The sequence below is a fragment of the Capsella rubella genome, unplaced genomic scaffold (genome assembly GCF_000375325.1).
Source record: "Capsella rubella cultivar Monte Gargano unplaced genomic scaffold, Caprub1_0 scaffold_7, whole genome shotgun sequence".
Classification (NCBI taxonomy): Eukaryota; Viridiplantae; Streptophyta; class Magnoliopsida; order Brassicales; family Brassicaceae; genus Capsella; species Capsella rubella.
Genome location: NW_006238917.1, coordinates 3,559,380 through 3,581,882, shown reverse-complemented (window position 1 = coordinate 3,581,882; position 22,503 = coordinate 3,559,380). Strand labels below are relative to the sequence as shown.

The window sequence follows — 22,503 nt, the reverse complement described above, 5'->3', positions numbered from 1 at the left end:
CATAGAAAATATTGTCAGAGCAACAGTCAATAGTTATAACGAAAATGATGATTTAATCTGAGTAAATATATACAACTTAAGAATCACAAAGCATCGAGGTGCTCGGATGGAATTCATAACGTTTCAGCAAATCATTAGAAAAAGGAAGAATGCGTAAGAAACCAGAAGAAAGAAATGATCATTCCCTAAGAAAACAAGTAGAAAAACAAATTATAACCCCTTCTTATACCCAATGCCAATACCATTCTCTCAAGCATCAATCTTCAGATTCACATCCCTGGAGGAGGAGTTTCCATCGACGTTGTTGTTTTCAACTTCATCAAAATGGTCTTCACGGGCGTTGTCAGCAAGCATCAGAGCAACCAGCCAGAAAAGGCACGAATCCAATGACACAAAGGCACCTCCACCAAGCAGACCGGTCTTGGCAGTGGGGCAGCTGGTCTCTAAGTTCCGGTGAACATTACGGGTCAAGTGAAGATGCTCTGTAATGGTTGGCCAGAGCAGCAGAGACAAGGCCAGTCCAGATGTTATCCTACAAGACAAAACCAGATGTTATCATACGAATTTATTATACCCGGAATAAAACAAAACTGGACACCACCAAATATGTGTTGGTGAAAAAGAAAAATGAGATTGAACAGGTGAGGATGTGCTTACAAGGCAATGTTGAAGAACACAGAGAAGCTGGTGCTTTTGAACAAGGCAGAGTTAGGAACAGACTTGCCCTTGTAAGAGATGAACAAGGATTTGTAACCTGCTACAGTGCAGGCAAGGAGAAAGGCAGCAGAGAGGTATCCCAAAGCAACAGTCGGATCAGATGGATATTTGCAGATAACTACTCCCTTTCCACTTATTGGAGTCCCAGACGCAGGCTAAGGTGAAAACAACAAAGAAGAGAAACAAATCACACAATCAATAACAAATTGAATAAGAGAGCCACTTGTAACTATATGAAAAGCTCTTGATATTCAATCCTCCTGCAGAGATCAGTAACAATGATGAGCTCAAACAATTGTGTATAAATTTAGCAATGGTTTCAGTAGACCATCAAAGTTAACAACTAAGAGTCGGGTCGGGTTCTCCATCATTAGATAGAATAATCATGGAGCTGTGACAAAGAGAAGTGCACAAGATAACTGTTTCAAACAAGTCCCAAAATGTCAGAGTCATTGTTCCTGTGACTTCAAACAAATCTAATATTCTCCATTCAGACCAAAGTTAGTACAAACATCAACCAAAAACTATGAACAAGAAGAGACAAATAATCCAAGAGGCTATGAAAAAAAAAACTTAAAACAGTTGGTTGCACCATCGTTTGAAAAAAATGAAGCTGTAACAAAGGTAGTGCAGAAGAAGATTCACTCTATGATAGATACAAGTCCAAAATCTCATAACAACCAAAATCATCGAAAAACATAGATGAAACCAACTAGTATGAACACAAAATTCAAGGTTGTTGACTTTTTTTTGGGGTACAATTTTACCTTCTTGTTCTCAGCGATGACTCCCAAAACAAACGAGACAACGCCAAAGGCAGAGACGATCAACGACATCTGTTTCATACTAACCGTCATATTTGTTATCTCTTCTTGTCCTCTGTGTAACCTATATAATCCGAGATCACAACAAAGATATATATATTAAGAAAATTAGGATCCCCAGAAACAAACACAGTTTGGGGAACAGAAGAAACACTCACCGAGACGAGACGACGATGAATCTGGAGAGTTGTTGTGGCGGCTTCACCGAGGAGAGATCGGAGGATAAGGTTTTGGTTGTTTGTTTTGATTTGGTTTACTTTAATTGATTAGAACCCACTTATGTATTTGACCCAGTCGCACTGATAATTCGGAAAGATCCCCTCTCTAATTAAAAGGTCTCCGCGTTCACGGAGTCTCTCTTCTCTTGTTTTAAGATTCTGTTGACCTTGCTTGATTAAAGATTCGATTTTTATCTTCTCTCTTTTTTTTGGGTTACATGTATAATTTGTATTGATCGTCTTATTTAAGAAAATGAAAAACAAAATCTACGAAATAGATATATTTTTAAACAGATTTACTTCCGGCTCACTACACTAATCTGAATATAGCGATATATATTATAACTTATCAAATTAAAAAAAAAAAAAATTCGAAATTTTTTTCTTATCAGAGATTATCTTTCCACATTACCACATTGTAGATAGATAATTTACCCCAAAAAAAAAAAAATTTGTTAATGGATTTACCAATATTATTAGTTTTTTTATGGACATCTAGTTATTTTCATAATCTGTTAACAATTTTTTTTTTTTTTTAAACTTATTATTTCTTTTTGAAAATCACACACATATCTTATACACTAAAGACGAAATGGTAGTTATATGAGATCAGATTATATATTTGCTCCAATTCTTAATCTCTTGATCGAATCTAGCAGTTGTTTGTTTCTAAGATACTCTCCATTTTTTGTTTTTGTCTTTTTTTGAATTGGTACTCCACTCCTTGCTTTCGGGAAGAATTGAGCGTATTTGGTTGAATGTGCCCAAATGATGAGATGATATGATATGATTATTCTTACCTTTGAATATGTGTAACTCTAGAAAAGTGTAGATATCTCTTTCTATTTAATAATGTTATCCGGTCGGTGAAAGATCGTGAAATGACACACAAAAGTTACACAAATTATAAAGACCAAAACTGGCCACGCTCTCTAGTCTCTCCTCGACCTTTACTTGTCCTTATCACTTGCCTTTAGTTGATTTCATTTTTAATAGTGATGCTTCTCTCTATTGGTGTATATAATCAAATCAAATCAAACCAACCGATCACTTTCTCTTTTCAGTTTTTCACTATCTAATCATTCCAGTTTTTGTTTACAAAACGGGCTTTTGTTGTCTGATGTCTCCCTGGAAAGATGACAGCTCTCCCACTTTCATCTTTACATTTTAGTATAAGTTTAAAGTTTAAACCAAAGATTACGAGTGGATAAAATGTTTTTGGTTTGACTTATTTGGTTATAGATTGATCACAAAATATTCCACTGTTGAATCTTTATTGAGTTATACGATCGACTTGAGTAGCAGGATTTGTTTACACGTGTGAGCATAGAAAACTTTACTTGATCAAAGAAATAAAAGACTTTTTTTTTTTTTTTAAGTGTTGGGTGACTGATAGTTATGTAATGTTGTTGAGAAAGAAGAAAAAGTCATTGCAGAATCAGTGAATACATGTTCTACCATTGGACAATTTTTGGGTTTAGAGTAAGAACAATGCAGAGTTCTATTCAAAAAACGTGGGAAAACTATTCATTACCTTCTCGACATGGGAAACTTAACAAACAGAGAAACGCAAGCTTTTTTAAAAATTTGAGTGGATGTCCAAGTCATTTTAGATTTGTTGTTTAGTGCTTCAATATTTTTCCATATCCTTTAACAACTAAAAAAGAAAAAAGATTTTAGAAACAGATCATTCTTAAGTTTTTTTTTTTTTTTTTTTTGGACATTCTTAAGTTTTTTTTATAAAGGAATTAAAAAATACATGATAAAGTTTACAAAAATAAAAGTGGGCCGAAGATGGGCTCAACAATAGAGAAACGAGAGCGGCCCTTTAAGGTGAGAAGTAATAAATGGTTCTACACCAACCGTACCTGCCGACCTCTTTCAATCCCCTGTTTCATCACACTATTCCTTTCACACAAAAATTGGGGAAAAAAAAAAACATTTAATTTCTGCATTCTAACTTTAATTCTGATGAGAGAGCATCATCAACATAACACTGCTCCCCAATCTTTCAAAGATTCCCTCCTTTTTATTTTAACACCTAAGCTTGACCTCACCCACATGTCCCTGCCTCACATCATACCCATCTTTTATTTCGCATTATAACAGTAACTACAAAATATGACAAAGTTGGTAAACCCAAAATCTTCAGATAATAGATGTTATTAATATGTCTACTTGGTTGATTAAACTTTTAAGGAATATTTTTTTTTAAAAAATTATATCATATGATAGCCGTTTCGTATAAAATTAAGTACGTTTGAGTGGTATTGTGAAGAAGCTACAGCTACGAAGTAGCCCCAACACCTAACAGAAATTTTAAAACATTAATGTTTCTCTTTTTAGTCTTGTTCTTCTTTTTAATTATTGATTTGTTTTCGTTAATATTCTGCTAATTTATTTAGTTATATCGTAAATTTGGGGTACCAATCAAAAAGCATACACCGCCTTTCAGACATTGGGACAGACAATAAAAAAGCCATTTTCGTTTATGTTCGATGTCTGAAAATAAGGAAATTAACAAAAACATTCTCAAGTCTCGTCTATGTTTCAATCTTATTTATTATTTCCTTCAACTCTCTCTTCCTCCTTCTTCTTCTTCTCCTATGAGAACAACTTTAATAAAAGCAATAAGTGATATAGGAGCGTATTTGATGTTTTCGATACTCGGTTGATTGAAGTAAAGCCAAACCTCAGCTGTGTGTGTTCTTCTTCAACCCGAAGTTTCATACTTCACCGTTTCTTACATCTGAGCTCCTTTTAACCAGAGAGTTCAGATTTTATTTTTAGTTATTTTTGGTTGTAGGGTGTTTTACGAATTACGATTCATCATCTCTCGGTTCCGATGTTGTCCAGAGGTGTTTTTGCTGTCTTTTTCGTAATCACTTTTCTGTACGGAAGCTTTTTGATTGAAGTTGAAGGGATTGGTGTGAACTGGGGCTCACAGGCGAGGCATCCGCTTCCTCCTGCTACGGTTGTGAGACTTCTCCGGGAAAACGGTATCCAAAAGGTGAAACTTTTCGAGGCCGACTCTTCGATCCTCAAAGCTTTAAGCCGCACAGGGATTCAGGTTATGGTCGGCATCCCTAACGACTTACTTGCTCCTATAGCCGGAAGCGTTGCAGCCGCCGAGAGGTGGGTCTCTCAGAATGTCTCTGCTCATGTCTCCTCCAATGGCGTCGATATCAGGTTTGTGCTTTTTATCTCTCATTGAAATGTTACCTTCTCTCTTTGTTTGTGTTTACTACTAAGAGCTTTGGAAGATGTTCAAGATATTATTGTAGAACCTTAAGTTTCCATCTTTAGACTTTGATTACAGTTGATGAGCAAAAAATAGAAACTTTGAGAATGAAGTTACAAAATGTGTGGATTTGTGTTTATATTTCAGGTATGTGGCAGTTGGGAATGAGCCTTTCCTAAAGGCATTCAACGGAACATTTGAGAGCATAACTCTTCCTGCTCTTCAGAACATACAATCAGCTATCATCAAAGCCGGTTTAGCTACTCAGGTGAAAGTCACAGTGCCTCTTAACGCGGATGTGTACCAAAGTGCGTCTAATCTCCCTTCGGATGGAGACTTCAGGCCTGAAATCCGAGATCTCATGTTGAACATTGTCAAGTTTCTGAGTGATAACCAAGCACCCTTCACTATCAACATTTACCCTTTCATCAGTCTCTACAACGATCCCAATTTCCCTGTGGAGTTCGCTTTCTTTGATGGAACAGGTACTCCTATAAACGACAATGGAAGAATCTACGACAATGTTCTTGATGCAAACTACGATACACTCGTGTGGTCATTGCAGAAGAATGGATTTGGGAACCTGACAATTATAGTTGGGGAAGTTGGGTGGCCAACAGATGGAGATAAAAGTGCAAATATGTTGTATGCGAGGCGGTACAATCAAGGTTTTATGAACCGTCAAAAGGCTAATAAAGGAACACCTATGAGACCTGGGGCAATGGATGCTTACTTGTTTGGTCTTATTGATGAAGATGCTAAAAGCATTCAGCCTGGAAACTTTGAAAGACACTGGGGAATCTTTTTCATTGATGGACAGCCTAAGTATCAGCTCAGCCTTGGTAACGGTAACGGTCTGATCCCAGCAAAGGATGTGCACTATTTGGCAAAGAAATGGTGTATTCTTGCTCCAAATGCTAATCTTCAAGATCCTCAATTGGGACCAAGCGTGAGCTACGCTTGTGATCACGCGGATTGCACTAGTCTTGGATATGGCTCCTCTTGTGGTAGCTTGAATTTAGCACAGAATGTTTCGTATGCGTTCAATAGCTATTACCAGGTAAGTAATCAGCTCGACAGTGCGTGTAAGTTCCCCGGTCTCTCTATTATTACTAATAGGGATCCTTCTGTTGGGAGTTGCAAATTCAAGATAATGATTAAGTCAGATGATTCTAGTGAGGCAAGTACCATGATGCCCTTAACACGATCAACGGCAGTGTTGCTACTCTTCTGGATGTGTCTGTATATTGTTCTGTGAATACACTGAAGAAAATTTGATGGGTTTGATTATTTCTTTTTCCCTTTTTATTTTGCGAAACTTTGGTGTTTATGGAGAAACATAAAGATACAGTGGAATGTGAGATTTATGTCTCTTGTTTGATCTCTTATTTCTGGATAGCAGTTTGGTCTTCACTGTCTCTCTTTTGCCTCTTGTCAGTAATCATAGCTCATGACAAAAAATCTCATCTTTCACTATGGGAGTTAGCCGTTAAAGGCTCCAAACCCAAAGTTTCATATATCTTCAAACAACACAACCTTATTAGTCCAGCAGGTTTTGCTGCAAAAGAAGACTCCAGTTGCCGTTACTGCTGGGAATATGTTAACCATTAACAGGCTCTTAAGACAGAAAAGTTATGCTTTTTATTGAATGAGGACCAAGAGAAAATACCAAACCAAAGAACCAATGGTATTGTTGTGGAGAACCCCAAACACTCCCAAGTCCCAATATCCCAAAAGGACCCAAACAACTAAAAATAATACCAGGACCCTAGACCACTTTCCTATTCTTTCTATTTACTCCAAGATTACACCGTAAGCAAGCTTACATTCCAATATATTGGATACAACATTGATTATCTTTGTTTAGCTTGTAATCCTCGAGTCAGTGAGATAAATGAAGGAGAATATTAGGGCGGATCTTCAGTGACGTGAATCTGTCCATTGAAGTAAAAACTTCAGAGAGTTCTATGTAATTTGGAATACTGTTCAATGCCTTGTCCGAGAGATTAACGTTCAGTCTAGTAGACATAAAAAGGTTACCTGATCAGAACTTAAAAATTATGATAAGGGTTTGAACAGCGGAGGAAACATCAGAAGCTACCTGATCCGGTCATTGCAGTCCCGGTTCTTTGAAAAGGCTCAGTTTGATGCTTCTGGAAATATGCTCTTGATCTCATATCTGCCTGCGTATAGTAGTTTGTATACTTAACGACTCTTTCTTTCCACTTTTCACAAATCTACAGGATAATTATCTGTTGTTGGCATATCTAAATGCATTAATTACCTGTCTAATAGGTTCCGGAACACGATACTTGCAGGTCATCTTGACAATTGCAACGGCAGATTCAAGTGATATGCGATGGCCAACCGAAACATATATGGGCTTTAGAGAACTCAGAGTTGGCCTAAATCCCTGTTGAAAGTAAATTTTTGACTTTACAATTAAATTCACTTCCTTACAAAAGATGATCAAAACCACCATGGAGAAGTTTCTTTACTTAAAAGTGGTTTTATAACTACCAATAGAACGCAGTATAAACAAAAAGACACAACACATTGTTGACAGCAAACGATCAGGAAAAGTCACTTACTACTCCCCACGTAAATCCAGAGTTTCCTACCAAAGTGAAAACTTGCTCATGCTCGTTTTCTTTGAGCTGAAGCGACCGTCTCACCTCAGATTGATTCAGACCATCCACATGATGCAGCTGAAATGTTACAAATCAAATAGTCAACTTTAACAATAAATGCACATGTAGGAAAAGCAAAAACCGATGGCACCATAAGATAAACACCAGCAAAAACGGTTCCAAAGATTTTCTGAGAAGTTAGTACGTTTTTTCCGACCCCAATGGTAGGGAGATGAGCAAGGACACCTAAATGACACGCCAATCCAAATCCTAGAGCACAATTACGTCCAACACTATAGATTACATATCTTAGATGCAACTAAAAAACTAAGGTAAAGAGAAAAGCTTGTGTGTTTAGTACCTCGTGGATGAAGTATTCCATTTCCATCCACCATCAGTACCTTTGTAACACCAAAGTAAGAAACTTTTAGAAGAATTAAAAGCAAAAACTTAAGGCAACGCCAAAAGCAATGGTTTAAGAGTAGGCAATTGCAAACTACAGCAACTTATAGACAAAACCGAAACCTGAGGATAGAAAGGATGCTTATCATCTCTCATCTTTTGCAGAATCTGCAAGAGAACCGGAGCCTGCGTAACATAAAAACAAAAGAGAAATCCAATTTTGAGATTTGAGATACTTTAGTCAAGCAAATGAAAACAACAGAGCATTACGGGGACACGAAAAAATAGACGGGAACCTCACGAAAGGCAAGAAATCCAGGGACATAAGGAACATGAAGACGGAGAAGAGACAACTCATGGTGAACTACACGCAGAGAAGGTAGCTCGAGAACGACGAGACAAGCGCAGGCGACGGAAGAATCTTCCTTGGAAAAGCTCATGTCTACACCTCCAACGTACTTAAGCATCTCGGATCCCTGAGGCAGCTCCACTGATGAAGATAATTTCCATGAGAAGTCATCGTACGCGACCAGCTTCTTCTTCAGCTGATCCTGCTCTCTGAAAGAAATCAAACAGTTCCATGATCGACATGATTACCGGAAGTGAAATTAACATTAAGTGCGAACCTACTCTGCCCAGTTCTCGAGCTGGTTTCCAGACGAAGACTCGCTTAAAGCTTCTCCTCCATCCATTTCCAGAGAAGTTCAGTCGCCGGCGATGAAGATCCTCAATTCCTTCATAGTCGGAATAATGAAACGGCGTCGTAGTTTAAGTATGGGCCTCTTATGGGCCTATATTTTTAAAATATGGGTTAGGGTTTGTTTATTAGATAAACGGGTCGGGTCATAACTTAGTATGAGTCGGTTCACCTTTGTCGTCTCCATCTACCACCTCCTCCTTCTGCTGCGTTTCTCACTCTCTACAACTATAAGCTTTTTTCGTATTCCCCTTTCAATATTTTCGTTTTCTTTTTTTTTTTTCTTTTCTTTTCCGGGAACTACTAATTTCCGCGATCCCCGCGTCTGAATTGATCGTCGTATCTGGGTTTTTCATTGAAAAGAGAGGTAATTGATGGACGGGCAAGAGCATGCCGAAGTACCTCATCCGATGGTTATGGATGAACAATCGTTTGTTGTGGCGGAGGCGATTACAGAGTTGTCGAATTCAACCGGGGAAGCTGACCCCGGAGAAGGAGGACAACAGGAAGGAGGAGAAGAGAGTGTGGATGACAAACTAATAGCCGAGGCACAGCAGCATATGGACAATATTACTTCCGTTGCTAATAACCCTAATCCTAAATTCATTCACGCTCTTAGCCATCTCCTAGAATCTCAGGAGTCTCTGTATGTCCCTTTCTAGCTCAGCTATCAGTCCCTCTTCTTGATTTTGTGTTCGTTTTTGTAGTTTTCTTTAACTTACGCTTACTTGTATTCGCAGGTTCTTAGAGGAGAATGGACATTTCTCCAATGCTCGCGCTAGTCATAACAGTGGCAAGCTGTGTAATCTCATCCGAGTAAGTACTTTTAAAGATTGTTCAATTTTTTTTTTTTTTCATGGGTGGGTTCTTTCTTCTTATTTGGTTACTTGAATTTGGCAGGAAAATGATGAGTTTTTTGAGTTGATATCCTCAACTTTTCTATCTGAAAATGCTTACTCAACCGCTGTAAAGGCAGCCTCTGCAAGGTTGCTAATGAACTGTTCGCTTACTTGGATGGTATAAATTTACAAATTTCTTGCTCCTTACTCTTAGGTTTAGCTCGTTAGTTGGCTCATGACGCCATTCTGTTTTTCAGTATCCTCATGTTTTCGACGATGCTGTTACGGATAACTTTAAAAATTGGGTTATGGAAGAGGCAGTCAAGTTTCCTGGTGAAGACTCTGCCAGAAAGGAAGCCTCAGATTCCGAAATGTTAAAGACATATTCTACAGGCCTTCTTGCTCTCTCTCTGGTGAGGTATTGATTAAACATTCCCAACTTGTTGTCTCTTGTTTCCATTTTTGCAATTGATTTTTGGCGCCCACAGCTGATATAAACATATTTTCTTTTGGTCTGACTCATGTAAGTCGTGGGCAATTAGTTGAAGACGTGTTGACATCAGGACTATCTGCCAAGCTTATGCATTATCTTCGAGTACGAGTTATTGGAGAGCCAAGTACAAGCCGTAGAGATGCCCTTCACACAACTGAGACTAAGCACGTGTCCTTAAAAACAAAAGAAGGAAGTAGGGTGCGTAAAGTTGTGGATACAGTTGAAGGTGACCATATTCTTGAGATGGACTCTGGCAGAGAGACGGTACAATCTGATGTACGGTCTGATGGCGAACTTGAAACCGATGGCAGAGAAAGATTTAATGTTTCAGGTGTTGTTGATTCTAAAATGAAACCTATGGATGAAAATAGTGGTAGAGATGACCCTTCAAGACACAGACTGAATAGATCAAAGTCGAGGGGGAGAGGAAGGGTTAATGAAGGTGCAGCTGATACAGAAGGTCTCTTGACATCTCCTAGATCAGGTCGTCTAGTTGTCAGAGATAGGGAACTATCAAAATTTTCAGATGGCAGAAATGCCGAAGATGTGACCATATGTCTGGGGAAAATGAACACTGGTATTATGGAGATAGAAAGAGAGGATAATGATGAGTGCTTTCAAGGTTGCGTTATAGGAACCAAAAACATAACTGATTTAGTAAAGAGAGCAGTTGGAGCTGCTGAAACCGAAGCCAGAGCTGCCCATGCTCCTGATGACGCAGCTAAAGCAGCTGGCGATGCTGCAGCAGAGCTTGTTAAAACTGCTGCTTTGGAGGCATGCATTTTTTTTTTTCATTAACTGTTAGTGATTTCATTTCCTTAATAGAACTTTAATGTAGGTGACCTGATATTATATTGTTTATCTTTCTATCAATCATCCAGGAATTCAAGTCTTCTGGCAGTGAAGAAGCTGCTGTCTCTGCTGCTACTCGAGCAGCTATTACAGTCATAGATGCCGCTGAGGTTTCAAGGTCAGTCATGCTATGATGTCATGGATACTATCATTGCTGTTTATCAATTATTTATCTCTGGACTTTAACTTTTCTATTTGGTTTATGGTAGAAATCCTACTTGCGTCACATCTGATCAGACTACAGATTTAAATAATGTGGAAACACATGCAATTGCGGATGTCAGTGAAGTTTCACTTCCGGATATTGAATCGTTGGCCCAGTTACAAGAAAAGTATTGCATCCTGTGCCTTGAGATACTGGGAGAATATGTCGAGGTTCTCGGGCCTGTACTCCATGAAAAAGGTGTTGATGTATGCATTATGCTGCTGGAACGTACATCCCAATTTGATGGCAGTTCCACAGTTTCTCCTTTGTTACCTGATGTCATGAAGTTAATTTGTGCTTTGGCTGCACACCGGAAGTTTGCTGCGATGTTTGTTGACCGGGGTGGCATACAAAAATTACTTGCTGTTCCAAGGGTTTCTGAGACCTTTTATGGACTCTCATCTTGCTTATACACCATTGGCTCTCTTCAGGTAATAATAACAGCAAATTTCTACCACGTCTTCTGCAATTTTTGTTTACCTTTATCTTACAGATATCTGACGATCGCTGAATTAGTACAAAGTCTGCTTATTCTTACCTTCAATTTTTCTCAGGGTATAATGGAGCGTGTCTGTGCACTTCCATCAGATCTCATACATCAAGTTGTTAAATTAGCCATTGAACTTCTCGACTGTTCTCAGGATCAAGCCAGAAAGAATTCAGCATTATTCTTTGCTGCTGCTTTTGTCTTCAGAGCCATTTTAGATGCATTTGATGCTCATGATAGTTTGCAGAAACTCCTTGCAATTCTTAAAGATGCAGCCTCAGTTAGAACTGGTGCTAACTCTGACCGATCAGCTCCTGAAGTCATGACCTCCTCAGAGAAACAGATGGCTTTTCACACTTGTTTTGCTTTGCGCCAATATTTTAGAGCTCATCTTCTTTTGCTTGTTGATTCAATCCGTCCTAGCAGAAGTAGCCGAGGTGGTGTGCGAAATGTCCCTAATATAAGGGCAGCCTATAAGCCCCTTGACATCAGCAATGAAGCTGTTGATGCCATCTTCCTTCAGTTACAGAAGGATAGGAAGTTGGGTCCGACCTTTGTGAGAACTCAGTGGCCTGCTGTCAATAACTTCTTGGCCTCCTCTGGACATGTTACCATGTTGGAACTATGTCAGGTAATGTAGCATTTTACTCTCCTCATATACTTTGTTGTCTACAATATATTAACATTATGGTCATATGCACAGACTCCACCAGTAGACCGTTATCTGCATGATCTGCTTCAGTATGCTTTTGGTGTTCTTCACATAGTCACATCAATACCTGATGGCCGCAAAGCAATTGCGCATGCCACACTCAGTAACAATCGTGCTGGCATTGCTGTCATTCTGGATGCAGCAAATATTTCCAACAGTATAGTAGACCCTGAGGTCAGTAGTCCACTTCTATCCATTATTCACATAGGTTTTGTCTTGCCTCTTCTGCTTCTCATTGATACTTGCCTTCTTCATGTTTTCTTTGTGATTGAAGATCATACAGCCTGCACTAAATGTCCTAATCAATCTGGTGTGCCCACCACCATCATTAAGCAATAAGCCACTGCTTGCACAAAATCATCAACCTGTTCCGGGTCAAGCCACTGCCCGTCCCTCTACTGATGGTTCTCTAGGTACTCAGTCCACTGGTAATGCTCCGCAAACTCCTGTTGCACCAGCGTCTTCAGGTTTGGTTGGGGATCGAAGAATTTTCTTAGGAGCAGGAACTGGTTCTGCTGGCCTTGCTGCCAAGTTGGAGCAGGTTTATCGTCAAGCCCGTGAAGCTGTTCGTGGAAATGATGGTATAAAAATTCTCTTAAAACTTCTTCAGCCCAGAATATATGTGAATCCCCCTGCTACCCCAGATTGTCTACGAGCCCTGGCTTGCAGGGTACTTCTTGGTTTAGCTAGAGATGATACAATTGCACAAATACTGACTAAACTTGAGGTAGAATAACAATTTTCTATCCCGGTTATCTTCATTTTCTTTTATATCTGAGATACATCTGATGAAGCTGAGCAGGCATCATTGATGATAGATACTTACTTTCCAAGCTTGGTTTTTAGGTTGGAAAGAGTTTATCAGAACTAATTCGGGATTCAGGTGGTCAGTCGAGTGGCACAGATCAGGGCAGATGGCAAGCTGAACTTGCTCAGGTGGCGCTTGAGCTAATAGGGGTAATCATCTATATATTAATATGTTTTACTTGTTTAATGTGTCGCTATGGGATTCTTTTTGTGCTTCGTAAGTAATTAGTGTTTATTTTATTCCTTGTTTCTCTGTTGAAGTGTTGTAGACATTTTTTAATTGGGTTATATATGTGTTACAGATAGTGACAAATTCAGGGCATGCAACTACACTAACAGCCAGTGATGCTGCTACTCCAACACTGAGGCGCATTGAGAGAGCTGCCATTGCAGCTGCAACGCCTATAACTTATGATTCGAAGGAGCTTTTACTCCTTATCCATGAGCACCTCCAGGCATCAGGTCTTGGTGAAACTGCTACAGCTCTACTAAAAGAGGCTCAATTAACTCCTCTACCTTCATTGGCTTCTCCTTCTTCTATTGCATATTCCTCTACGCAGGAGATGTCTACGCCGCTAGCTCAGGAACAATGGCCCTCTGGCCGAGCTAACAGTGGATTTTTCACCAGCAAGCCCAAAGTTTGTACATATGAAGAAGATTCCAGATGTAATGTGGCTCTATCTGCCAAGAAGAAGCATTTGGCTTCCTCAACACAGGAGATGCCCACACCAGTATCACAACAACAATGGCCCTCAGGCCGTGCTAGCGGTGGATTTTGCCCCAGCATACCCAAAATCAATGCACGTGATGAAGATCCTAGTTCGAGAGGTAACGCAGCTCCATCTGCAAAGAAGAAGCAGTTGACTTTTTCCCCTAGCTTTAGTTTGCAGTCACGAAAGCAATCTTTCTTTCATGACGCTCAACCTCAGTCTACACAGAGGATAAATAGTAGTTCAAATTTTGATCCTGCTTGGGCAGATACATCAGAAACTGCTGCAGAATTAGTTTTTAAGAACGACCTTGATGCCGATGCTCAATTTAAGACCCCAGTTTCCTTTCCGAGAAAACGGAAAATGTCTGAGCTTAAAGACCCAGAGTTGTCAGTTTCGGGTAAAAGAATCAACTTGGGCGAGCTAGTACCACGATCTCCAGCTTGCCCAACCACTGCTCCCTTACGTAGGAATTCAACCATTGTGGATGGCTCAGGTTTGCTAACACCAACTTCAGCTTTAGATGCCAACCAATCTGGGAGCTCCAGACTGGGCCAAATGACACCTGCTTCTCAGCTAAGACTTCCCAATGATCCCCAGCCTTCAAATCCAGAACGGTTATCACTAGACTCCCTTGTGGTTCAGTATTTGAAGCACCAACACAGGCAGTGCCTAGCTCCAATCACAACTCTTCCCCCTGTGTCTCTCCTACATCCGCATGTCTGTCCTGAACCTAAACGATTACTTGAAGCTCCGCTAAACATCACTGGCCGTCTTGGTACCCGTGAGCTTCAAAGTTTCTACAGTGGAGTCCATGGGAATCGAAGGGATCGTCAATTTGTTTTCAGCAGATTCAAATCTTGGAGATCTTTCCGGGATGAGACTGCTCTCTTTACATGCATTGCACTTCTTGGAGGTACTAATCATTTAGCAGTAGGTAGTCATGCTGGAGAAATGAAGATATTTGAAGCTAGCAGCGGTAGCTTGCTTGAGAGCTTCCAAGGTCACCAAGCTCCGGTTACACTTGTTCAGCCGCATGTCTCTGGTGATACTCAGTTGTTGCTTTCTTCAAGCTCCAGTGATGTGCAGTTGTGGGATGCGTCTTCTATAACTGGTGGGCCTAGACACTCCTTTGATGGATGCAAGGCTGCAAAATTCAGCAACTCTGGGCTACGTTTTGCAGCGCTTTCTTGTGAAGCATCAACAAAAGATGTTCTTCTATATGACGTACAGACATGCACTCCTTGCGATAAACTCACGGACACAGTCACATCTTCCAGAAGTAATCCTTATTCTCTTGTACACTTCAGCCCTTGCGATACACTGATATTGTGGAACGGTGTACTCTGGGACCGCCGTGTCCCAGAGAAATTCAGACGGTTTGATCAATTTACTGATTATGGCGGTGGTGGCTTTCATCCTTCTAGGAATGAGGTAATGTATAAATCATTTTAAAATTAAATGTGATTATACCAAAGCTATGAAATTATTATTCCTATTTCAGTTGACCAAACCCTAGAACATTGCGCACCTTAACATTCCAAGACAACCTTAAAAAACCCATTCCTCAGTAACTGTTCACAACAGCAGACATTAACTCCTCAACTATAATTTAGTAAGAAGGTTATTCGCTGTTTCTTGACTTATCAACATGTTTTTGCTTCTTACAGGTGATCATAAACTCAGAGGTCTGGGACATGAGGAATTTCAAGCTTCTTCGAAGTGTACCATCACTGGACCAGACAGCTATTACGTTCAACTCCAGGGGAGATGTTATATACGCAATGCTGAGGAGAAACATTGAGGACGTTATGTCTGCTGTTCACACACGACGAGTGAAGCATCCCTTGTTTGCTGCTTTCCGCACTCTTGATGCAATCAACTACTCAGACATTGCCACTATACCTGTCGACCGATGTCTTCTTGACTTTGCCACAGAACCAACAGATTCGTTCCTTGGGCTGATCACAATGGAAGACCAAGAAGATATGTTTTCCTCGGCCAGGATGTATGAGATTGGGAGACGGAGGCCAACAGATGATGACTCCGATCCTGATGATGATGATGAGACGGAGGATGAAGACGAAGATGATGACGACGAGGAAGATGATCTGGACCGAATTCTTGGACTAGGTGGAGATGATAGCGATAGTGGAGATGATGATATTAGTAGCGACGACAATGAAGATAGTGTGAGCGAATTTGATGATGATGATGATGGAGGGATGCTCCTTGAAGATGTTGGTGGTCTAGTGGGGTTTATAACTGAGGGTGTGGATGAAGATGATGATAATGGTGGGGATGATGAAGATGGAGATGAAGATGAAGACGATGACGATGGTGAGGAGGATTTCTTGAGCAGTGGCGAAGAGGATTATAGAGACAACATTCGTTCGTCTTGATGTTTAAATTTTATTTCCTTTTAAGCTCTACAGAGATCTCCAAGGTGGATTTTAATTATCCAAAGTTTTGATGATAAGTTCTTGTATCTTTTTTCTCTGTTAAGTTGCATGTTTAATTTATTTGATGATCAGTTAATAAAAAAAAAAAAAAAAAAAAAAAAAAAAAAGAAGAACCAGATGTACTCATAATCGTGGTTTCTCGTCATACAGTGTAAGAGAATCCATTGATACACAAGTTAAAAGGTACAATGTGAAACCCAATGAACAACGAAGGAAAAGGCATGCATCTATCATTTCAAGGAAAACTAAACCAAACACATCAGACAATCACCGTACTTGTACTTTTTCGTTTGTTACTTTGTTTGTTCCTTTTCTTTCTTAATACAAAATTCTAGAAATCAGTAGTCTAAAATGGTTGGGTTACTTCTCCTATCTTGGGAAAAGAGATACAATCGGATTGGATATATCATAATATATAGATAGATACACACACAAACTTACAAATATCTAAAGCCCTTCTTGCTTCGTCTCTGTCTCTCTGTTTCTCCTTTTATGTTATCTTCTTCTCCTCTCTCTTTCTTCACAACAGATTAGTCGATTGTCATTGGCTGCGTCATGCAACATCTGAAACGGGCTTTTCTCACAGTCGTCATTATCTCGGTTTCAGCCGCCTCAAGGAGATTGACAATCTCTGCAAAACAAGGACGGACTTCAGGGTCTGCATCCCAGCAGCGTGTCATAATCTCGCCAAGCACAGGGAGACAATCTGTTGGGACCGTTGGACGAACTCCTCGGTTCACGACCGCAAATGCAGCTTGAACCGCTGTCATGTTCTGGAACGGTAACAGTCCCGTTATCAGCTCCCACAGCACGATTCCGAAACTATACACGTCCACTTTTTGGGTGTAGGGTCTATGCTGGATCATCTCTCTGCATTAATCAACAGACAGGAATATAGTCTATATATAACTCTCAGAGACTTGAGTTTATGAAGGACAAGAAAAGGATGGAAAATGATTTACAATTTAAAAACCTATTCAGCACTTACGGGGCCATCCATCTATAAGTTCCAGTCTCTGGAGTCATCCCTTCGGTTTGAACTTCTATTCTTGCAACGCCAAAATCAGCAATCTTGATGGATCGATCAGCTGATATAAGGAGGTTATCAGACTTTAGATCCCTGTGTATAAAGTTGCGCTCATGGACGTAAGCCATACCCCTGGCAACATCCAATGCCTGCATAACAGCCAACTTCAAAGGTACAGCTCGGTTTTGTCTCTTAGTCAAAAACTGTCTGACCGAACCTCCTTTTGCATATTCAGTCACAATGCACCAAACCATTGGTTTAATACACGCGCCGATAAACCTCACGATGTTGGGATGCTTCAAATACGCAAGCATAGAAACCTCCTGCTGAAACTGCTGTTCAAGGGCTTGTGCCTTTTCCGGGCTATGTTCTGGCCTCTCGAGTAGCTTAATCGCTACATCCTCTCCGTTGTAAGTCCCTCTGTATAACTTTCCAAAAGCCCCTTGAGCAAAAGCAGGACCCATGTGAAGTTTCCTCAGATCTATTGTCCACTCTTCATAGTTTGCCAGTCCCTCGGTTGGATATGTACTATCCATCAACGCTTGTGCTAAGGCATCATCATTCAGTGCATGAGTGACTTTTCCTGGGCGAAATACGCTTTGGCCAAGAGAGGGAGAGTAGGGACGGCGCATAGGCTTCAAACCGGGATGGCCAATAAGAGCATCACTAGAACCAACGCTACTGTTATCCACAGACATTGACACAGACCCACCAGCATTACTTGTCTGCATACTGTCAACAGACATGTTTGTACCTTCTTCCCCGAGCTTTTGATAGAAGTCTTGGGTGAAGGCATAGTAGTTGTTGTCGTTGTTGTGATTGCCAATAGCGTGCATATCGAACTTTGGATTCTCAAGCATCCTGTTCAATCTCGTGGTAAGTGATATATATGATGTCTGAACGAACTGCAAGTCACATGTAGATCTCTTTCAACCACTTCAACATGCACCTGAAGCAAAGATAGACCATAGTAAAGGAGACGAAAGAAAAAATATGAGAGACCAAAAAATTAAATTTCTGAATTTGTATCAAATGGCTAGTCAGCAAACAATCACTAAAATCATAATGGTCTTTTCTATCATTGCAATATCTACGAAATTTTTTTTTTTTTTAAATTGCCTTTGAAGAGCAAATCAATAAGCTACCAGAAATGAAAGTTTTGATGTTTCGGCAACCTATATCAAAACTCGTGATACTCTTACACCATCCACACCCTAAAAATAGAAACATTGACATGATGATGTTACTCAAAGAAAAAAAAAGCTGAATTAAGGTCTTTGAAACGCAGCTCAGCTACGTGGCTCTAAAAGGAAGAAAGCAAGTAACTTCACCATTGAATTACAAAAATTTCATTTCAAAGAAAACAAAAGTTGAGAACAAATGAGAAGAAAACACTCGTCGCTATAAACGGAAAAAAAAAAACTCAATTCACACAAAACCCAAAAAGGAGACACACACAGATCCGATAATTCCATAATGAAATAAGCTAACAAAAGAACTCATAGATTACCTAGAGCTTCATAGACCCCAAAATCAGTTGATATGACATGAAAGAAACACACTAGGCTCTGGGGGTTACTGGATAAGTAAAAAGGATCGTAAAGAGAACAAAAGATAATCCGAATCCGATCAGGAAATTGAAATCCCCCAATTTAAAAAGATCGCAATCCAAAAAGCTTACTTCTGATCAAATTTGAGAGCTAAAAAGACTCAGAAACCTAAAGAAGAGGTGGTCGAAGGAGCAAGGAAGAAGAGTCAGTCGTCGCTTCCCATTTACTTTTTTTTTCCCCAGACTACCGATTTTTCTCTCCTTTTTTTTTGGGATTTTTATTTAATTTTGGTCCGTCCTTTGCTGGCAAATTCGTTTTTTTTTTTTTTAAATTAACGGGGACAGCTTCAGAGCCATACTCTCTCCAATAAAAGATGTTTCACACGCGCGATTTATCATACGAACACGTGTCCGCTCACCGTGTCGTTTACGTGCCATGGATGATTGGTCGTCGTATGAGGCGGCGCGTCGTAGCTTTATACGAGCTGGTTCGTCTTCTCTGTAACTAAATAACACTAATTCTAAAGTATTGGGGTCTAAACGAAAACTATAAACATTAACAGGGCCATTTCGTGTTTTTTGATGACCTAGTCCCTTAGATATATCGAAAGTTTAGGGTTTCGTGGATTCAGTGGGCTTTATCGATTTATATTTGACTCATCATGTCGTCGGAGCCTCAAATTCCGTCGGAGGAGTCTGGAGAGAAGATCAGCAAGAAAGCGGCGAAGAAGGAAGCCGCCAAGCTAGAGAAGTTACGCCGCCGGCAGGAGCTAGAAGAAGCCACTCAGAAGACAGCTTCCATGTCTCTCGAAGAAAATGACGAGTTTTCCAGCAACTACGGTGACGTGACTCTTAGCGAGTTACAATCTACGGCGGATCCGAAAGCCGGGAAATGGAGAGAGGCTATTGAAGGTAAGGAGTGTATCGATGTGAGCGATTTGGTTGAAGAGATGGCGGAATCAGAGGTTCTCATCAGAGGCCGTGTGCACACGAATCGTCCTGTGTCTAGCAAATTGGGGTTTGTGACCTTGAGGGCAAGTGGATCAACTGTTCAGTGTGTGGTTAGCCAATCCGAGAAGACCAAAGTGGGCGCCAACATGGTTAAATACCTTAAGCAGCTGAGTCGCGAATCCTTTGTCGATGTCATCGGTGTCGTTGTTCTCCCCAAGGAGCCTTTGACGGGAACTACGCAGCAGGTTCGTTTCCTTGTCTTCTTCTCCTCTCAATTTCCCGTTTCATTTAGTAGTGACATTCACTCATGTTTGTGTTTGTGGATCGATAATGTTAATTTGCAGGTTGAAATTCAAGTGAGAAAAGTGTACTGCATCAACAAAGCCTTGGCAAAACTACCACTTAGTGTGGAGGATGCTGCCCGAAGTGAAGTCGATATTGAAAGATCTCTTCAGGTATAGTTTGCTTCTTTAAAAAAAAAAGATTTGTAGATATAGTTGGAGTGGTACAGTTTTGCTGTGAATTCTGGTTGTTTTCTGTTCTTCTGATGCTTCTATGGTGGTGGTCAATATGTTCATAAGCGCTGTTGTTTTCATGATTATTGCAGACTGGAACGCCAGCTGCTCGTGTCAATCAGGATACTCGTTTGAATAATAGGGTGCTTGACATCAGAACACCCGCTAATCAAGCCATCTTCCGCATTCAGTGCCAAATCGAAAATGTAAGGCCTTGATCTTTTAAAACATGGAGGATGATTAGATCTTTATTATTTTTAGTGCTGTCTTCATATCTGTTAGTAATAAATATGAGCCTGGTTTGGTAAAATATTTGTGTATGCATCATGACTAGGGTAGGATAGTCACTATAGAAAATGTGTTATCAGTAGTATGTTTTGATCTTCCTATGATTTGGTTTCTTTTTTCTATGTTGGTTTGCTGAATTAGCTATCACTTATGTAGTTTTTCAGAGAAAAATTGCTATCCAAGTCTTTTGTTGGAATCCACACACCGAAACTGATGGCTGGTAGTAGTGAAGGAGGTTCTGCTGTGTTTAGGTTGGAATACAAAGGGCAACCTGCTTGTCTAGCTCAGTCTCCTCAGCTTCACAAGCAAATGGCAATATGTGGTGACTTGCGACGCGTCTTTGAGATAGGTCCTGTTTTCAGAGCAGAGGACTCGTTCACTCATAGACATCTGTGTGAATTTGTGGGTCTCGATGTGGAGATGGAGATTCAAAAACACTATTCCGAGGTAAGATTGTGCTGTTAATAATATACATAGTTCTTAAGTATCTTCTATTCTGCCAGTGTTGGTAATATCTTTCTTGTTTGAGCAGATAATGGATCTTGTGGACGAGTTATTTGTGTTTATATTCACTAGTTTGAATGAGAAGTGCAAAAAAGAACTGGAAGCTGTTGGAAAGCAATACCCATTCGAGCCTTTGAAGGTAACCATACGCAGTATTAGCAGGGAATATTAAAAATGTTTTTTGTATCTTGGATTCTGATAATTGGCACTAAATTGCAGTTTCTTGAAAAAACATTGAGGTTAACGTTTGAAGAAGGGATTCAAATGCTTAAGGTATGACTTGTGTTTTTTTGCATTTTACCTGAGTTTTTCAATGGACTATCGATAATAATTGTAATCTTGATGCTTTGACAGGAAGATGGAGTGGAGGTTGATCCTCTTGGCGATCTAAACACTGAAACTGAGAGAAAACTTGGCCAACTTGTATTGGAGAAGTAATCCATCACATCTATCTACCCATGTTTGATGTCATTTTCGTTTTCAAAATGATTTAGTTCTGTATCTCACAGTTACAAATTTGCGATACGATCGTGTTGGTGATTTTGATAGGTACAACACTGAGTTCTATATTCTGCATCGGTATCCTAAGGCAGTTAGGCCTTTTTACACAATGGCTTGTGCTGATAATCCTCTATACAGCAACTCTTTTGATGTCTTCATCAGAGGTACATCTTTGAGCTATAAATTTTTACCTTGTGTGCTCTCACCAATGATGTTATTGAGCATTTGATACTAAGTTTACTGTTCTGTTCTAGGTGAGGAGATCATATCAGGAGCTCAACGTGTCCATATCCCAGAAGTCTTGGAGGAACGAGCAGGGGAATGCGGCATTGATGTGAAGACAATATCCACATACATCGATTCATTCAGGTATTATACAAAAACTGGGCCCGCTCGGTTCGATTACTTGTTTATCTGAGTTGTTATCTAAGCTGACAATGGCTACACATAATGTTTACAGGTACGGTGCACCTCCACACGGTGGATTCGGAGTAGGGCTGGAGCGAGTTGTCATGCTTTTCTGTGCACTGAACAACATCCGGAAAACATCGCTCTTCCCTCGTGACCCTCAAAGGCTTGCACCCTAGTATCTTTTCAACTTCAAGCTGAATAATTGTCAGACTCCACAAATTTTTCTCATGAAGCTTTTTGGGAGTTTAACATTTACTTTTGTCTATTCTTGCCCTTTTTGTACAAGTGAATCTTGATTTTGACTGGGTGATGCTTATGTTACTTTTACGTTATCAAGTAACTAAGACTTCTCAGATATTTGAGTTTCATCTAGATTTATCAGCATCATCGTATTAGTTGGTTCGTTGGGATTACCCGTTGCTTAAATCCCAAATTTCCAAGAACCGGGTCTTTTTGCTAAA

General features: G+C 39.9%; 6 protein-coding genes across 10 annotated transcripts; 3 read left to right on the top strand and 3 right to left on the bottom strand.

The window, feature by feature from the left end:
- Positions 1-14: 14 nt before the first annotated feature.
- Positions 15-1,942, bottom strand: LOC17877833. The gene is made up of 4 exons (XM_006284503.2): positions 1,700-1,942; positions 1,485-1,605; positions 658-872; positions 15-532 (listed from the first exon to the last, which is right to left on the bottom strand). The coding sequence occupies exons 2-4, from the start codon at positions 1,572-1,574 to the stop codon at positions 250-252; spliced, it is 588 nt and encodes a 195-aa protein (XP_006284565.1). The 5' UTR covers positions 1,575-1,605; positions 1,700-1,942; the 3' UTR covers positions 15-249.
- A 2,290-nt stretch (positions 1,943-4,232) lies between these two features.
- Positions 4,233-6,418, top strand: LOC17877453 (glucan endo-1,3-beta-glucosidase 5). Its single transcript, XM_006283575.2, has 2 exons — positions 4,233-4,948; positions 5,148-6,418. The coding sequence occupies exons 1-2, from the start codon at positions 4,605-4,607 to the stop codon at positions 6,256-6,258; spliced, it is 1,455 nt and encodes a 484-aa protein (XP_006283637.1). The 5' UTR covers positions 4,233-4,604; the 3' UTR covers positions 6,259-6,418.
- A 200-nt stretch (positions 6,419-6,618) lies between these two features.
- LOC17879431 (endonuclease V) lies at positions 6,619-8,779 on the bottom strand. 2 transcript variants are annotated; one of them, XM_006284242.2, is made up of 9 exons: positions 8,663-8,779; positions 8,329-8,590; positions 8,156-8,218; positions 7,992-8,031; positions 7,836-7,900; positions 7,592-7,708; positions 7,285-7,413; positions 7,102-7,183; positions 6,619-7,018 (listed from the first exon to the last, which is right to left on the bottom strand). In XM_006284242.2, exons 1-9 carry the CDS (start codon positions 8,722-8,724, stop codon positions 7,014-7,016), a joined length of 825 nt encoding a protein of 274 aa, XP_006284304.1. In that variant the 5' UTR covers positions 8,725-8,779; the 3' UTR covers positions 6,619-7,013. The 2 variants fall into 2 exon arrangements, 1 of the variants encoding a protein (XP_006284304.1); XR_002832838.1 differs by having other exon boundaries at positions 7,001-7,018; positions 7,102-7,179.
- Positions 8,780-8,864: 85 nt separating this feature from the next.
- Positions 8,865-16,359, top strand: LOC17878650 (DDB1- and CUL4-associated factor homolog 1). 2 transcript variants are annotated; one of them, XM_006282926.2, is made up of 13 exons: positions 8,865-9,375; positions 9,470-9,545; positions 9,630-9,746; positions 9,826-9,986; positions 10,097-10,835; positions 10,943-11,031; positions 11,123-11,549; positions 11,673-12,236; positions 12,309-12,491; positions 12,592-13,044; positions 13,164-13,274; positions 13,427-15,268; positions 15,505-16,356. In XM_006282926.2, exons 1-13 carry the CDS (start codon positions 9,104-9,106, stop codon positions 16,234-16,236), a joined length of 5,766 nt encoding a protein of 1,921 aa, XP_006282988.1. In that variant the 5' UTR covers positions 8,865-9,103; the 3' UTR covers positions 16,237-16,356. The 2 variants fall into 2 exon arrangements, with proteins under 2 accessions (XP_006282988.1, XP_023634023.1); XM_023778255.1 differs by lacking the exons at positions 8,865-9,375; positions 9,470-9,545; positions 9,630-9,746 and having other exon boundaries at positions 9,891-9,981; positions 15,505-16,359.
- Positions 16,360-16,441: 82 nt separating this feature from the next.
- On the bottom strand, positions 16,442-19,149 carry LOC17880262 (serine/threonine-protein kinase HT1). Of its 3 annotated transcripts, none has more exons than XM_006285356.2 (3): positions 18,834-19,149; positions 17,285-18,272; positions 16,442-17,166 (listed from the first exon to the last, which is right to left on the bottom strand). In XM_006285356.2, exons 2-3 carry the CDS (start codon positions 18,181-18,183, stop codon positions 16,827-16,829), a joined length of 1,239 nt encoding a protein of 412 aa, XP_006285418.1. In that variant the 5' UTR covers positions 18,184-18,272; positions 18,834-19,149; the 3' UTR covers positions 16,442-16,826. The 3 variants fall into 3 exon arrangements, with proteins under 3 accessions (XP_006285418.1, XP_023634024.1, XP_023634025.1); XM_023778256.1 differs by having other exon boundaries at positions 19,005-19,149; XM_023778257.1 differs by having other exon boundaries at positions 19,042-19,121.
- A 330-nt stretch (positions 19,150-19,479) lies between these two features.
- On the top strand, positions 19,480-22,420 carry LOC17877573 (aspartate--tRNA ligase 2, cytoplasmic). The gene is made up of 10 exons (XM_006283409.2): positions 19,480-20,068; positions 20,168-20,278; positions 20,431-20,544; positions 20,783-21,073; positions 21,159-21,269; positions 21,350-21,403; positions 21,485-21,564; positions 21,680-21,795; positions 21,886-22,000; positions 22,092-22,420. Exons 1-10 carry the CDS (start codon positions 19,535-19,537, stop codon positions 22,216-22,218), a joined length of 1,653 nt encoding a protein of 550 aa, XP_006283471.1. The 5' UTR covers positions 19,480-19,534; the 3' UTR covers positions 22,219-22,420.
- Positions 22,421-22,503: the final 83 nt, after the last annotated feature.

Coding starts and splice junctions, on each gene's coding strand:
- LOC17878650 (XM_006282926.2), top strand. CDS start 9,104: ATGGACGGGCAAGAGCATGCCGAAGTACCTCATCCGATGGTTATGGAT. Junction 9,987..10,096: donor CTTGCTCTCTCTCTGGTGAG/GTATTGATTAAA, acceptor GACTCATGTAAG/TCGTGGGCAATTAGTTGAAG. Junction 12,237..12,308: donor CCATGTTGGAACTATGTCAG/GTAATGTAGCAT, acceptor TCATATGCACAG/ACTCCACCAGTAGACCGTTA.
- LOC17877453 (XM_006283575.2), top strand. CDS start 4,605: ATGTTGTCCAGAGGTGTTTTTGCTGTCTTTTTCGTAATCACTTTTCTG. Junction 4,949..5,147: donor TCCAATGGCGTCGATATCAG/GTTTGTGCTTTT, acceptor TTTATATTTCAG/GTATGTGGCAGTTGGGAATG.
- LOC17877573 (XM_006283409.2), top strand. CDS start 19,535: ATGTCGTCGGAGCCTCAAATTCCGTCGGAGGAGTCTGGAGAGAAGATC. Junction 21,565..21,679: donor GGCCAACTTGTATTGGAGAA/GTAATCCATCAC, acceptor TGATTTTGATAG/GTACAACACTGAGTTCTATA. Junction 21,796..21,885: donor TTTTGATGTCTTCATCAGAG/GTACATCTTTGA, acceptor GTTCTGTTCTAG/GTGAGGAGATCATATCAGGA.
- LOC17877833 (XM_006284503.2), bottom strand. CDS start 1,574: ATGACGGTTAGTATGAAACAGATGTCGTTGATCGTCTCTGCCTTTGGC. Junction 873..1,484: donor TCATCGCTGAGAACAAGAAG/GTAAAATTGTAC, acceptor TTTTCACCTTAG/CCTGCGTCTGGGACTCCAAT. Junction 533..657: donor GTGTTCTTCAACATTGCCTT/GTAAGCACATCC, acceptor TTTGTCTTGTAG/GATAACATCTGGACTGGCCT.
- LOC17880262 (XM_006285356.2), bottom strand. CDS start 18,183: ATGCTTGAGAATCCAAAGTTCGATATGCACGCTATTGGCAATCACAAC. Junction 17,167..17,284: donor ACTTATAGATGGATGGCCCC/GTAAGTGCTGAA, acceptor TGATTAATGCAG/AGAGATGATCCAGCATAGAC.
- LOC17879431 (XM_006284242.2), bottom strand. CDS start 8,724: ATGGATGGAGGAGAAGCTTTAAGCGAGTCTTCGTCTGGAAACCAGCTC. Junction 8,591..8,662: donor CAGCTCGAGAACTGGGCAGA/GTAGGTTCGCAC, acceptor GATTTCTTTCAG/AGAGCAGGATCAGCTGAAGA. Junction 7,184..7,284: donor TTCCGGAACCTATTAGACAG/GTAATTAATGCA, acceptor TACTATACGCAG/GCAGATATGAGATCAAGAGC.